General features: G+C 38.7%; 1 protein-coding gene across 1 annotated transcript; it reads left to right on the top strand.

Moving 5' to 3' along the window:
- Positions 1 to 1,092: 1,092 nt before the first annotated feature.
- Positions 1,093 to 15,649, top strand: cse1l (CSE1 chromosome segregation 1-like (yeast)). The gene is made up of 25 exons (XM_084101679.1): positions 1,093 to 1,186; positions 2,046 to 2,135; positions 2,880 to 3,022; positions 3,107 to 3,208; positions 6,608 to 6,753; positions 6,923 to 7,013; positions 7,131 to 7,238; positions 7,340 to 7,432; positions 7,555 to 7,722; positions 7,846 to 7,975; positions 8,087 to 8,152; positions 8,231 to 8,433; positions 10,353 to 10,437; positions 10,993 to 11,054; positions 11,147 to 11,283; positions 11,370 to 11,473; positions 11,580 to 11,677; positions 12,196 to 12,346; positions 12,708 to 12,916; positions 13,001 to 13,098; positions 13,186 to 13,271; positions 13,355 to 13,436; positions 13,629 to 13,775; positions 14,592 to 14,823; positions 14,950 to 15,649. The coding sequence occupies exons 2-25, from the start codon at positions 2,051 to 2,053 to the stop codon at positions 15,037 to 15,039; spliced, it is 2,916 nt and encodes a 971-aa protein (XP_083957805.1). The 5' UTR covers positions 1,093 to 1,186; positions 2,046 to 2,050; the 3' UTR covers positions 15,040 to 15,649.
- Positions 15,650 to 16,350: the final 701 nt, after the last annotated feature.

Genomic DNA, 16,350 nt, shown 5'->3' with positions numbered 1-16,350 from the left:
GAATATCCCAAAATTATGTAGGGACAGAAATGTATGAATCATGTATGTCTTTGTATATGACTATGAGACAGAGGAGAAAAGGTTCTTTTTTATAGAGCATCTCTGTAAAACAATTAGCCTAAAACAATTAAGCCTTGCCAATGCCATATGCTGGTTGTTTAATCTATAATATGAATTTACTTCTATATTATTTAATCTTTAATATTTTATATAGTGAAAATTATGCACCAAATTAACCATTATCTCCAATTTACTGTTCTTCTTCTAACTTCTTTATTACACTTAAACTACCCAGAGCTAGATAAGTGTTCAACACAAGTAGGTTCCAGTGTGTAATCTCAGAGTTTAGTAGGCCGTTTGCAGTGATAAAGGACGGATACCACCAATCAACCTGTGGTTCGGTCTACTTGAATGATCAAAAGATTCAGACTTTGAACATGCTGTTATAAGTGACAATAATATACCCATTGTTACATTAAGCGACAGCAACATACATAGGCTATCACATGTATAAAGTCTATCCATTTTTTAACCTTTTGAATTTGCATCCTATTATGATCACATTCACACAAGAAAGACTATTCTATTTGCATTTTTAGGCTGTGGGTGCCAAAAAGAAAACACCCATGGCACCATTTTAAGCCACAACAGCTAAAAAAATACCATCATGATGACATTTTTGTTGCTGTTGTGGCTTAAACTGGTGCCGTTTGGACAGAGTTTACAAAAATATACAAATTTTATGACTACATTTTTGAACTGGATCATTTAAACAACCAACAAAGTAAATGCTAGAGAAAATAAGCATTTGTGTAATTGGACTAGGCCTACATTTTTGCTCAAATCCTTAGACAAGTTTACTGTATAGTCTCTCAGTCTATGAAAACTGGGGGGAATATGCTTAACTACGTACTTGCTTTAAAATAGACTTATTTTTTATGCTAAATATAATTTTATATGATTTTTTCTCTCTAAAATGAGGCCGGTACAAACCTTTCCTATCTATGCGTCAAATTCACACAACATACACGAGGGGGCGGTACATGATATACATACATTCGCCCCCACGTGCGCTCCTTTATGTGTCTCATTAGTGCGCATGCGCGGAGTCGTGACCGCGCACTTGTGTGAGACGTTTGAAACTTCTCGCCGGTGATTAGCACAGCACTGCAACCTACAGCTAACGGTAAGAGCCTTTATATCTTCTCATTATTAATAAATCCATTCTCTATCATCTTCTAAGCGTTATTAAACAGTGAGATACTGAATTATCTTGTTTGAATGTAAACGCATGCAGCGCGCGCTGTTGAAGTGAGCTCGAGAGTTAGCTCGTGAACTAACCACAGCACGGATTACTTTACAGAGCGGAGTTTTCCGCCTTTCTTTTCCTAAATAAACCCCGTTTAACGGTTTCTTCAGCGTTCTGCATGCTAAATAGAAAATGCTGAAACGCTGTTTACTTTGACTATTAGGATGACTAGCATTTTAGTATGCTAACAGCTTTAGCACGTGAGTCATGGCCCGAGTTTCTGTCTTTAAACGCTTTCAGAAACATCCAAACTGATACAGTGGTCACCATAAACCAGCAGTCGCTCACACACACACACCATAATTTAGTGTTTATTCATAAATTCTAGTGAGATACCTGTCAGGCCGTGATAGTGAGCTTCGGTCAGAGCAGGCCAAGGATGTGTGTTGCCATCTGTCAAGATTAGAAATATCAACAGTTTTCACTATAATACGGGATATGCAAAAGAAACATTAAAGAGTAAGCCTTACGTCAAAATATACTTTTAATGCAGGTCTTTAATTTGTCAGATGCGTTCAAATAACGTTACATCCGTTTACTTCATCATCAGCAGAGTGTTCTGTTCTCTGAATTACATGGTTTTAATAAGTGTTATGGTGATTCAGCTAGCCTATACGGAAAGTCCTTGCTGTGGTTGAATATGTTCTATACTTTTGGAAGGTTTATTGTGAGTTGTTAAAGATTATCTCTAACTTTACTGCATCAGTTCTCATAGATGGTGTTTTTATTTCTGTAGCAATCATGGAGCTCAATGATGCAAATCTCCAAACCCTGACTGAATATCTACAGAAAACACTAAGCCCTGACCCAGCTGTGAGACGGCCAGGTAACATTCACATTTCAGAATATTTAAAAATCTATATTGAATTTACTTTGGATTTGACCATGAGAACGTATGTTTGCAGGGCTCAACACTAGGATTTTTTTCTACTGGGTCAATGCATCAGGTTTTTTTACTTGCCCTGCCACAAAGTTATTGTTTTTGTTGTTTTGTATCATTGACCCATTTAAGCCTGTATTTAATATATATGGTTATGACACCATATTTTTAGATCCCTGGGAAATTTCACAATTCTCAGTTCCAGTGTCAATACTATATAGGTTAATAATAGCTTTAATATAAAGTTCAAACCTGACTAAAGACAAGTTAGCAGTCAGTAATAATAAAGAACAAAGAAACAAATCAGAAGCAATAGAACAGGAATAAAGTGTTTTTCAGGTAGTTTTTCAGGTATAGTGTTCAGGGACTGTAAATGATGAAATCTAAAATAACACTGCATAGTTTTCACTGTATATATCTAAAATGGATCCTTATTAAAGCTGATTGACATCCTAATGCACAGATCTAAAATCCTGGCATGCATACAGTTGTGGGTGTACATGAATACTTGCCAGGATGCCATTTTGACACAGTTTTGCAGATGATAGCCTAAGCTTTCGTGACGACGCAGACAGTGACTATTCTGTCAGCTGTCCCGAGCATAGCCCTGATTCGTGATGCATGTAGATGAAGAGGTGGTTTACCAGGTGAATGAATTAATAATGTTTTCATTGGCTTCACCATCTTTAGCTGAGAAATTTCTTGAATCAGTGGAGGGAAACCAGAACTACCCCATTTTACTGCTCACAGTACTAGAGAAGTCCCAAGAAGATGTCATCCGTGTGTGTTCGGCCGTCACCTTCAAGAACTACATCAAGAGGAACTGGCGCATAGTGAGTATCCTGGTAAATATTACTACAGCAGTCTGATGTGTGATAGGTGGATGTTTAATGTGGATGTGTGAATGTTCTCTTCAGGTTGAGGATGAACCAAACAAAATCTCTGATCCTGATCGGACTGCTATCAAAGCCAACATTGTAAATTTGATGCTGACCAGCCCAGAGCAAATACAAAAACAGGTACCCATTTCAGATAACCTACGAGTATTGCTTTACCTGCATACTTCTGCAGTTATTCTTCTGTTATCTGGAATAAGTCTGCAGCACTGGCTGTAAAATCCACATTACTGGGTTTTAATAAACCATATTGTTGTAGTCTCTAGAGCAGTGGTTCTCAACCAGGGGACCAGGGCAAACGTCAAGGGGTTCTCAAGATTATGACTCTGTTAATATCAGCTGGTTGACAGCTGTTTATGAACAAACACCGTTTTAGATCGACACTGTAATACTGTATAAGATTTCCATTTGACGTAAAAATTGTTAGAGTACCTTCTGTGTGAACGCAAACACGTCCCGGGATTGATGCCGGGATCAGTCCCGAAAGGTGCCCTGTGTGAACAAAAGCCAGGACCAATGCCGTAAGGGGTATTTTGTGTCTCTTAGAAGAAAGTTTGTGTTCGTCATCAACAAAGAAAGAATGAAAAAATGTCTGCAAACTAGAATGAAGCAGAGACCAGGAGTGAGATCCGCACTGAAGCTGAGATCGTTCGCCAGCTTTGTGGAACGGTACGTGACGCGTCAGTGTACGACCGAATCTGGAAAAAAATGGATTGTGGTTTCTCGAGATCGAAAGCGCAGATCATTAGTAAATTTAAGACGCTGCGTAAAAAAAATCCACCAAGTGCACGACTACAATGGAAAGAGCGGTGGCGGAAGATTAGACTGGCCTTTCTACAACACATCCTGACGTCACGTGTCTTAACGGCATGTGTGTGAACGCACTCACAGATTCTGGAAAATCACTGGCAGTGTGAATGAACCAAAATCAAACGATCCCGGGACAAATTATCCGTGTATTTTCCCGAATCTGTGTGTGAAAGGGGCTTAAGTTGTTCAAAGCGTTTCTAAGGATACTGATTTTTAGAAAGCAGCTTTCTTACTCTGAGATGGCGAACATGGTTTGTGTAACTTAGGCAACATATTATTAGCCGTTTAATAACATAGTCAAGCAAAAGGCTAATCATATTAATTACCGTTATGTGTCTGACGTTGTAGAGAGTGATGCATATAACACATTCTGAATCAGTTTCTGGTTCAATACAATACAATTTTATTTGTCAGGGATGTGATTTTTCCGGATTAATCCGGAATTCCGGATTTTCCGACCTGAAAATGTGACCTACGTGAATCATGCAGATCTGTAAAAAAAAAAAAAAAAAAAAAAACAGAGTTGGGGGGGGGGGGGGTTCTCACAGCCGTCACCATGGTAACCCGGGACGGAACCACAATCGCCGTCCCCGCGCAACAGGGCCACACCGGGCGGCACGTCACCATGCTTACAGATGGCAAAGAGATGCATTTTTCCTTCCTTTCCAAGTACAGGGATGCAAACAGCGCGCTTTTCGGTGCCTCCCGCTTTTTTCACGTCAGTTTGGGTGACAAATTCATCTGAAGCCTATTTCATAGCTTAATGTGAGGGACAGAAGTCTATTTACATCATTAAAGTATACGGAAACTCGTTTTCCCTCCTCTGCGGCTGTCAATCATTCTCCATTCAGTATTCAAACAGCGCGGGCGCCTCTTCCGGTTACAGCAACATACATGCACGGTAAAACTCTCTCCAGTATGATATTCACATTATAATGCTTGATCTGTAGAGAAAAGGCTGTGGATTGGCATAAAATGACTTTATTTTGTTGGAGTTTGTTGCTGTTTTTAAACGACTCGCTACCGTGTGCCTGTTAGATCACAAATCACAAGGACTAAATCGGCATCAAACGCACAATAACTGGAATTTAAAACTGTGAAGAAACAAATGTTCAATAAACTGTTGGACAGATAGACACTAGGATTTGTGCGCTCGACATTTCTTCGCTTTGTGCCGTGAACTTTTAAATGCGCACTTGTGCAGCGCTGAACACTGTGACTCCATGTTGCTTTGAGCACATCATTCTGCGCCCGCGATGCGCATACGCGCTTTGTGCGCTCTGTTTTGAAGCGTTTCATATTTTCATAATTTTGCGCACTGAAATATTATTAAAAGCCTATATTTTTGTATACCTAGCCTGCACAATACATTTAAAATAAGCATAATTTAATTGTATGTTATTTCTGTATAGTGTAGTGTAGGCTATATAAATATACACACTTCTGAATTCTTGATATTCATATATAAATATAAAATTGTGAAATGTATGATTGCCTGATTGAATTTTATAAGAGTACTAATAGTAATTTGTTTTTATTAACATTTTAGATTTGATAAAATTACTGTGCAGATTTTTTCAAGAATTACTTTTTGCTGCTGATTTATACACTCACTAAGTTTAATAAAAATACATAATAATACATTTATGTAATATTTAAAGGTGTTAACTGTAATCTTACACTGCAAAATGATCACTTACAGAGGATTAAATTCATCACAATTATGTAAATATCTGGGGGGGGGTCTCAGTATATTTTCCTGCTTTTTTGTCCTTAGCCAATCACATGCCTGATTTGTGTAGCACATTTAAAAACAACTGGTGTTGACCAAAGTGCTTTACAAAAGTCAAGGAAACAAACAATGAGATGGAAAACACATAAAACAGTAAAGCAAAGTGAACAATAAAAATATTTCCACTTGACTACAGGGGGGCTTTAATGTTTTCATACGCGCGCGCACAAGTGTCAGCGACTTTCGCAATTTTCTCCACTGTACATTAGGGGTGTAACAATACACTCGTCACAATTCGATACAAATCGTTCGCTATTTTTTAAGCCAAAATAAAGTTGTTTTTATATTTTAATAATTTAAAATAATTTCGTTGGTTATATCTTACACAGACAAGTGTCATTTCATTTTCATTCGCAATCGATTGATTATTTTTACGATGTCTTTATGGCATTTTTTGGATCTTTTAAGTTTTATGGAAATTACTTTGAATGGAGGGACAGAAATCTCTCAGATTGCCTAAAAATATCTTAATTTTTGCTTGAAAGTTGAACGAAAATATAAACTCTTATAGGCGTACTGTAGTGATTTATGATAAGACAAAAACAAGATTTGGGAGATGGATTCATGAAGGACTCGCTCATTCTATACATTTTGAGCAAAGGAAGTTACATAGTGTACCTTTAACCTCATAACATTAGATTAGGGGTGGGCGATATGGCAAAAATATCATATCACGATTTTTTTCAGGAAAATCACAATTCACGATTTTATCACGACTGTGATATCATGATATGATATTTTTGCCATATCGGCCCACCCCTAATATCATTAATACTCAATGTAAAGCCCTAATTGTCGTGGACCGCTGGAGTCAAAAGTTTTGAGTACCACTGCCTCTAGGAACTGGGTTGGGAAACACTGCTGATGTAAATGGACATGTAGCAAGAAGCAGTAGATATGACTTGTTTACCCTTCTGCAGCTGAGTGATGCGATCAGCATCATCGGGCGAGAGGACTTTCCTCAGAAATGGCCGGATCTCTTGACTGAGATGGTGAACCGTTTTCAGAGCGGAGACTTCCACATCATCAACGGAATTCTTCGCACGGCGCATTCCCTTTTTAAAAGGTATTTGAGACGCATAGGAATAAGATGAATGCAACGTTGTAGTCCTTTTACCTAATGTGTTGTTTTAATCTTCAGTGAATTATGTACGTTTTTAAACCTTTTTAAACTTGACTTTTAGTTAAGTTTGTTGTATCCAAAATTTTGTGCATTATCTCTTATTGTCTTACAGATACCGCCATGAGTTTAAGTCCAATGAGCTGTGGTCCGAGATCAAGCTAGTACTGGACACTTTTGCACAGCCTCTCACTGAACTTTTCAAGGTGAAGTCAATGAGCTGTCGTAATCTTGTGATTACCGGTACTAATTTCTATATATGCTATAATCATTACAACATGTGTGATATGGAAATTCAAATGTCATTTGTTTTTTTCTTTTAGGCTACAATTGATTTGTGTCAAACTCATGCAACAGATATCAACGCCCTGAAAGTGCTCTTCTCTTCTCTAACGCTCATTTCAAAACTTTTCTACAGCCTTAACTTCCAAGTAAGCCGGCACTCATTCCTCTCATGACACCATTTTCACTTTATATATTCTTTGTCTGTTTTTGCAAGTAACATCTTTTTTTTTTTTTTTTTTTTTTTCAGGATCTTCCAGAGTTCTTCGAGGATAACATGGAGACTTGGATGACAAATTTTCATAACTTATTGACCTTGGATAACAAGTTGTTGCAAACAGATGTGAGTTTGTGTTCATGTTAAAATATGACAACAAGTGCTGAGGAGTGCTCATAAATCAGATTTCTTTAACACAGACGTCAAGTAAGCAAAATTAAGAAAATAAAATGTAACTTTTGCTGTAGGATGAGGAGGAGGCTGGTCTTTTGGAGTTGTTGAAATCTCAAATCTGTGATAACGCCGCACTTTACGCTCAAAAATACGACGAAGAGTTCCAGCCCTACTTGCCCCGCTTCGTCACCGCTATCTGGAACCTGCTGGTCACAACAGGTCAGGAGGTCAAATATGACTTGGTAAGTGGATTGTATTTAAAGTTTCAAGACTTTAAAATAATGTCTGCCACTAGATTCTTTTTAGTGTTCATAGTGCTGTTAGTTTTCTCTTAATAGTGCCTGATAATATTGTGTGTGTTGTAGCTTGTGAGCAATGCTATCCAGTTTTTGGCATCAGTGTGTGAGCGGCCGCACTATAAACATCTCTTTGAAGATCAGAATGTTCTCACCAGTATCTGTGAGAAAGTCATCGTTCCCAACATGGAGTTCAGAAGTATGTCAAAGTCTTCTATGTCAGTAGTTAACAAAGAAGCCAGCTAATGAGATGTACAAGTAATTCAAAAGGATTTTTACATGTGTAAATTTGATATTTGTATGTGAATAGGTGCAGATGAAGAGGCTTTTGAAGATAACTCTGAGGAGTACATCATCAGAGACCTTGAAGGCTCAGGTGTGTTGATGCTACACTATATTGTTCAGGCACTTGGCTTTCCTGATGTGTGTAGTAAATGATGCCTTCTGTCCTCAGACATCGACACAAGGCGTAGAGCAGCCTGTGATTTGGTGCGAGGCCTCTGTAAATTTTTCGAGGGCCCGGTGACAGGCATCTTCTCTGGCTATGTGAGCTCCATGCTGGCAGAGTATGCCAAGAACCCTGGTGTGAACTGGAAGCACAAAGATGCCGCTATCTACCTGGTGACATCTCTGGCCTCCAAAGCTCAGACACAGAAGGTGAGATGCTATAGATGGTGTTTTGATCAAGTTGTTTTTAGCGAGCGATCGACCAATATATAATTTTTTTTTTTTTTATTACCAATTATTTGCATGTTTATGTGCCTGATAACCGATATATAGAACCGATATTTGTTTTATTTCTGTTTTTGACAACAGCACTGAACTGAACAGACTGTTTAACACTTTAAATTTCACTCCCTCCTTACATGCAAAACAAAACACACTTCAACAACAATAAACAGTCTGAAAGAGTGCAAAAAATAAATAAAACTATATATATATACTGCACTAACTAAATTGTCTTTTTTTAAAATAAAATCTTTGATTAGGTAAACAAACAGGTAATGAATATAGCATGTAAAATAATTCTAACAAATTAAAAAAAGTGTAAAACAAAATGCCTGAATACAAAAAAATCATTACTGCTGTTGCATCTTTCTATTTACAACAACAGCATATTAACAACAGGCAAAATATATTTACTGTCTAATGTTTTCAAATGGAGATCATAAATATAAGCATTCGTTTTAAACTACAATTTTAAAAGGTTTGTGTTGTTTGATAGGTTAAAGAGTGAAGAGAATGGAACATGCTGGAATACACAGACAACATTGTCAGAAAAAATAAACAAAACAGCGAATACATCATCACAGTTACGGAGTCCATCTCATCTGGCATGTTATTAGAATTATTAATGTTTTTGTCAATCTAGATTTTACACAGAACGTCTCTCGCAGAGATAATAATTAATTTCCACAGAGCTGTAATTATTTTGATTGTTTATTATCTAAATAGATTTTATATAATGGACTTTAATATAATTTAAGTTTGTAAATGAGTTTTAAATGAGTGGATCATGTTAAAAGTTGAATTTGGTGGCGCTGCTGGAGCATCTGAGCATCTACCCAGTGAGTGAACAGCACTATGAACGAGACTTCATGAGGCTAATGATGAACAGACAACAGAGAGAGAATTAAATTCAGCGCTTTTATTTCCAACATGCACTCATTTAATTCATATAAAGTTGCGTCTTTATTGGGACATGACTTGACGGATTATGAGACTCCTTGAGTTCATCTCTATTTTTTAATGGCAAGTTTAAACTACGTAAGCAGTTATGTAACATCTCATTTGTGCATTAATGGCTGTTATGTTAAATAAAGTTGATTAATTAAGGGATGCAAATTATTTTACCTTTGAACACCATTGTTGAATCATCTCCCCTCAGGCACGCAGTTCTTTAAAGGCGGTCTTGCGTGCAATTCCATTTATCTGTGAATCTGATCTTAAAAAACGATACCTGATAATAAGAAAATGCTAAAATATCGGGAAACCGATGTATAGGTCTATCTCTAGCTGTTTTACTTGGGTTAAATAATTACTTTTAATTTCCTCTCCAGTGTTGCAGGTGTTCACAACAGCTTCATCGTTTTGCTGATCTTACTTGATGCAAATTGTATTTTAGCATATTTTATAAGTACAACTTTCACAGTGCTCACACTTTTGCACAAATACTGGTCTCACTTTTTTTTTTTTTTGATTCTCAATTTATCCGGAATTGTGCAGCTCTATTGACAGTTATAGGCCACACAGAAAAGTTTATCAGTCAATGCTGATAATTAAAAGTTGCCAAATATCAACTGATATATCGACCATGGTGATTTATCTGTTGACCACTTGTCACAAAGAGCTGCAAAGCATCGGTAGTGAATCAGGGGAATCAAGAGGCTTACATGTGTTGTCTCGCACCTTAATATGACTTTTTAGAAAACAAGCTGTAAAAATTCTATTTGCTTGGCAGTCAGATTTTTGGAGCCAGTTTCAAGAATATTTTGCTGAATATTGACTGATTTCTTTTTGTTTGTGAACTGTTTGTCTGAGGTACAGTCTTACTCACTTTCACTTCTGTTTTACAGCATGGAATAACACAAGCCAATGAGTTGGTGAACCTGTTTGAATTCTTTGTCAACCACATTTTAGTAGACCTGAAGTCTCCCAACGGTAATTGACAACTCATTTAACTTTTCAGACAAATTATTTGTTCCATAGACTAGGGGTGGAACGGTACATGTATTCATACTGAACCGAAACGGTATGGGCGTCACGGTTCGGTGCATAAATTTACTCGGAGAATACACGGTATAAAAATAAATAAAACTCGCGTGCAAATTAATTAATGTAATGCGGAACTACTGTTAGATACGCGGGTTCTTTAGGGACACCTAATCTGTAGCCCCACTTTAGCTCTGAAGCAGGCTGCGATGAGAGAGAAAGAGAGTTTACTTATATTTGTGTGTGTGAGGTGTGTGCGCGATCGAACAGGGGAAACATAAAAACGTACTCCGTCATTTTGTTTATACAAAGACATGCACAAGCCTTCTGCATTTTTGTTTTGCTTTTCTCTCCATTGTACCGAACCTTGATGTCTGAACCGAGGTATGAACCGAACCGTGACTTCTGTGTACCGTTCCACCCCTATCATATACTGTATATATACTGGAACTGCTGTGGGATGGTATTGCTTCGAATGAGTTGTTTTCTTCTTCATCCCCTCAGTGAACGAGTTCCCAGTTTTGAAAGCAGATGCCATCAAGTATGTTATGACCTTCAGAAGTCAGGTAAGCACTTTCTTTTCCATTACATTGTGTGCTTTCCGTTACACAAGTGTCCTTCATTGTGTGTGTTGGTGTGTCTTCTGTCTGTCCTCCAGCTCCCTAAAGAGCAGCTGTTGGAGGCGGTTCCTCTCCTGGTGTCCCACCTGCAGGCAGAAAGCATCGTTCAGCACACCTACGCTGCACATGCACTCGAGAGACTCTTCACCATGAGAGGAGCCAACAACTCCACCCTGTGAGTTTATACATTACATGAGAAGAGTGGTCATGCTCTGAATTTTGTGTCATTGTTTTTTGTTCTAAACTAATCCTGTTTTTCAGCATCACACCTACTGAAATGGCACCGTTCACAGAGCAGTTACTCAATCATCTGTTCAAAGCTTTAGCAATCCCTGGCTCATCTGAGAACGAGTACATCATGAAAGGTAATTGGCTGTTTAATTTTCACAGACCATATTTGTCAACTTTACTTTGTTTACTTTAATATTCTCCTATTTACTCCTTGACCTTTTCTGTTTGCCACCTCTCCAGCCATCATGAGGAGTTTCTCCCTCTTGCAGGACGCCATTGTGCCCTACATCCCCACTCTCATTGGCCAGCTCACCCATAAGCTCCTCCTTGTCAGCAAGGTAAGCCAGTCAATATATCTGCTGTCCACAAAAGGGGGCTTTAATTCAGGTTTGTGTCTAGTCAATGTGGTCCTTGTCTCAATCCATGGCATTGGATTCACTGGCAGGACACACAGAAATATCCGTCCATTAAAGGGGACATTTCCCAAGCCGGACTTGATCCTAAAGGCAGGACGGAACACCTCCATGCAAATGTTTCATACACAGGGTGTGTTCAGTATGGCACACTACCATACTTTTCAGCATACTATTTTACTTGTAGTATTTCTGAAGCATGTAAATTATCAGAGAATAGCCACTCACTAAATAAAACGTGTAATATAGTGAGCTCATTTGCCAAATTTAAGACTTAATTTAATCATTTAAATAAACTGCTTTATGTAGTAAGCAATATATATTTTATGTATGTACTTTTTTTCCTTCTCCATTTTAAACAGCCACAACATTAAATGCTTTTTGGATATTTGGGCACCCTGTTGAAAGATGACTCTTTTATTATTATTTTTCTCTCTCTACAGAATCCCAGTAAGCCACATTTCAACCATTACCTGTTTGAGTCACTGTGCCTGTCCATCAGGGTCACCTGCAAGGCAAATCCAGACACCGTGAGCAGCTTTGAGGAGGCCCTGTTTCCGGTGTTTACCGAGATCCTCCAGAATGATGTACAGGGTGCGTTACACTATTATAAAGTTGTTAAACTCTTAAACCTGTTTTCACACAATTGTGTGGTGACTTTCTGCCGCCTTGGTTTCCTTTCTGTGAACTTGTTTTTGGAGTGTGTCACAAAAATCCACTTTAATTTAATCCGAATTTAACAAAATCTTCTCGATCAATGGACAATAATCGGTTAAGGAAGTTTGGTTGTCGGTTGGGGGGGAAAACAAACAAAATGAACATCCCTAGTAAGAGCAGTGATCTATATAATGTATTTCCTGCACTTAACCTCTTGATGATGAATGTATAGTTTGAGGACACAGTCCTGAAGCCATGTGTTTATGAGCCCTCCCTCTTGTGTCCCCTGGTCCTGCAGAGTTTGTGCCGTACGTCTTCCAGGTGATGTCTCTGTTGCTAGAGATCCACTCCAACTCCATTCCCGCCTCCTACATGGCTCTGTTTCCTCACCTCCTGCAGCCCATCCTGTGGGAACGCACCGGAAACATCCCCCCACTTGTCCGGCTGCTGCAGGCCTACCTGGAGAAAGGAGCCGCCACCATCGCCAGCACAGCCGCTGACAAGATTGTGAGTGTTTTTGCTTGACTAATACCCATAATGCAGTTTACCTCACTTGAATACCCTCTCATTAAAATAATTTTACCCCTCCAGCCTGGTCTTCTTGGAGTGTTCCAGAAACTCATCGCATCCAAGGCTAATGACCATCAAGGCTTCTATCTGCTCAACAGTATAGTGGAGCACATGCCTCCGTAAGCAATGCATTATGAGGACAGATGAATAAAAAACGTTGACATGTTTCTGTGCTCTATTTATTTTTGTGTTCTGTTTGTATGCAGAGATTCCATCACCCAGTACAGGAAACAGATCTTTATTCTGCTCTTTCAGAGACTCCAGAGCTCCAAGACAACAAAATTTGTTAAGAGTGAGTGATTTCGGTCATTTCTGATCGTAGTTTACTACACTACAAATCACTATACTGAACCATCACTCTTTTCCTCTTCACAGGTTTCCTCGTCTTTATCAACCTTTATTCTGTGAAATATGGTGCCATTGCATTGCAGGAGATATTTGATAGCATCCAGCCAAAGTAAGTTGCTTTGTTATTGTAAATTTGTTTAGTCGTAATTTTGCAGTGCAGATATTGTGGAAGTATTTTGTTGTGTGCTTTTGTTTTATTACTAATATTTTCCCAACCAAATATCTTTGAGAAAAGGGCCTTTGTGTGTTTAACTTTTATTCATTTTTTTTGCTGAGCCTTTCTATTTTTCCATCTCCTCAGGATGTTTGGCATGGTTGTGGAGAAGATTGTGATTCCTGAGGTGCAGAAGGTCTCAGGGCCGGTGGAGAAGAAGATCTGTGCTGTGGGCATCACGAAGATCCTCACTGAGTGTCCTGCTATGATGGACACGGAGTACACCAAACTCTGGTAAGACATAACTCAGGCTTGTGTGCCAGCATATGTAAAATGATGAATATATGATGTCAGGGCTTGAAATAAACTTTTTTACTTGGTAGCACTGGTGCGCTCACCTTCAAAAAGTTAGGAGCACCAGCAACATTTTAGGAGCACTACAGTTTGTATATATATATTAAGATTTATTTTACAGTAAATATACAGTACATACTGTATATACACGCATATTTCACATGGATTGTGTGAGCAGACAAGTCGCAGCTTGATGATCGGACCATAATGTGAGCACATAAATCGTGAGCTTTGTGTTTATATCGCATGTGCTCTACTCGTACAGAGTTGGTAACCTTGCTGAAATCGCACAGTGTATGCTCGCCCCAAGTGTGCATGAGTGCGAGCAATACGATGCTGGCTGCAGTTCACTTAACGGCCACTAGCAGTCGCTAATAACAAGGGTTTCTGAATTCTACATGTAGCCCCTTCAAACAGAAGGAAAAAACACTATCATAACAAAGACCCTTGCAGACCCTCATGACTTTTTTTTTTATTCAGATAATTTGTTCTTTTTAAGAACATTTGCTAACACTGTCTACACTGCATGCGGCGTGACACTACAGATCCCCGACGGTAACCTGATGCCCCGTTCTATTTCTGATGTACTCCAATAGATTAGCGATGGTTGCTTTGTCACATCCAGTGTAGACCGCCTCAAGTAACGGTCACGTTCAGCTTACACATGGTGTTGAGGACATTTGTATTTAAAACTAGATTTCTTTACTGAGGACAAACTTATTTGCCATTGACCCAAACCTGGGTTGTGTTCTTTAGGGCTCCTTTGCTGCAGGCTCTTATTGGTCTGTTCGAGTTACCAGAAGATGACAGCATCCCAGATGATGAACATTTCATAGACATAGAGGACACTCCAGGATACCAGACCGCTTTCTCCCAGCTTGCTTTTGCAGGCAAGAAAGAACACGACCCCATCGGAGATGCTGTCAACAATCCCAAAATCCTCCTAGCTCAGTCTTTACACAAACTCTCCACTGCCTGTCCTGGAAGGGTGAGTATCACTCATAAGATGGTTTAGGGATGCTGATGTAAACACTAAAATGACTTCAGAACATGGCAGGAGCATGCTTGTCTCCCTTACCCAGAATACCTGCTAACTGAATGTTGTTTGTGACAGGTGCCCTCCATGTTGAGCACCAGTCTGCCAGCAGAAGCTCTTCAGTACCTGCAGGGCTACCTTCAGGCTGCCACTGTACAGCTGGTGTAGACACACACACACACACCCAGACTCCTTATCGCTAAGAAAGGGGATCTCTGACACTCTCAAGACACCCAAACTGAGATGACCAATGGACTCAACATGAGTGGAGACGCACCGCCCAGTGATGCATGGCCACACGGAAGGGGTTTTAAGGGTTTGTTTTAATGGATTCTGTGCAATGAATTGGACCGAGCAAGGAATGATGGTTATGCTTGTGTGGAGGGCTGAGCAACTCACTGGGTGGCCTCTGCTCATGTTGGCTTTTCCCCTCATGTGTTAATTTAAGTCAATTCAGCATTTTCTCCTATTGTTTAGTTTGCCGTCTCACCCAACTATTCATTTGTCAGTATTTTGAAATGTCGCCTTTTACAAACATTTATCATCACTTGGGAGTTGGCAGATATTTGGTGGCATCTTTAAAATCAACGGGAAAAGTATTTTCCGATTGTTCTTTTTTCCTGTAGTTTTGAAGATGTTTTTACTGTATAAACGAGTTTTTGCAACGCAGAAAAAAAATAACTATAAATGTCTCTTGTTGCATGTAATTTACCATGTTTTGTCTTCATGTCTTAGTTTTGCTGCTCTAGTTAATAAATAAAATGAAGCACTTGTGTAACATGTTGGTCACGTTTGTTTTTGCTTCATGTGCCGGAGGATCTTACACATGCCGGGGAGCTGAAGACCACAATCACTGTATTGTGCTCAGCTGTTCATTACATCACACGCTAAAGCTGATCTACTGTACTTCACAGATCACTGCATTCCAGGAAAGACACATGTATTGATTTTCCATAATGCAAAGTCGAGATTTCAGTTAACGAGTTTGTGTAACATGCTAAATTTACCACTGGTTTATGTAAACTTCTGCTTCATAAAAGCAATATTCTTTAGCCCATTGATGATTAAGGCATGGATTACATACTTTAACTCACGCCACATCACATGCAATCTTTTCACAGGCCTTATACAACATGCACTATAGTAATAACAGTAGATTATAGTAATAACAGTAGATTATACATATTTACAAGCAACTAACCCTAACCCTAAACCAAGCTCTATCTTTAAACCATATAGTAAGTACATGTAGTTAATTAATTTTCCTCCTACTTATTTGTGTAATTCCACTATAACATGTGTGACCAACACTAGTCGCTCACTGACTTAATATCCTGCCATGTTAGTGCTGTTGACATGAATCATCCTCATACTTGAATGTGAGTGCCTATTTTAAGCCGTTTTAGTAAATTCCAATTATTTTGAAACTTTGAAAATGTATTGTTACATTAAGTTGCAACAATGATGTCATATCAAATA

The sequence above is a fragment of the Abramis brama genome (genome assembly GCF_963993115.1).
Source record: "Abramis brama genome assembly, chromosome: 23".
In the NCBI taxonomy this organism is placed as follows: Eukaryota; Metazoa; Chordata; class Actinopteri; order Cypriniformes; family Leuciscidae; genus Abramis; species Abramis brama.
This window is presented reverse-complemented; position numbering and strand designations above follow the sequence as displayed.

What these genes read in the sequence shown, in the direction of transcription:
- cse1l (XM_084101679.1), top strand. Translation starts at nt 2,051, where the DNA reads ATGGAGCTCAATGATGCAAATCTCCAAACCCTGACTGAATATCTACAG. An exon ending in AGGAGGTCAAATATGACTTG is followed by an intron (nt 7,723 to 7,845) that starts GTAAGTGGATTG and finishes TGTGTGTTGTAG; the next exon opens with CTTGTGAGCAATGCTATCCA. An exon ending in TTATGACCTTCAGAAGTCAG is followed by an intron (nt 11,055 to 11,146) that starts GTAAGCACTTTC and finishes TCTGTCCTCCAG; the next exon opens with CTCCCTAAAGAGCAGCTGTT.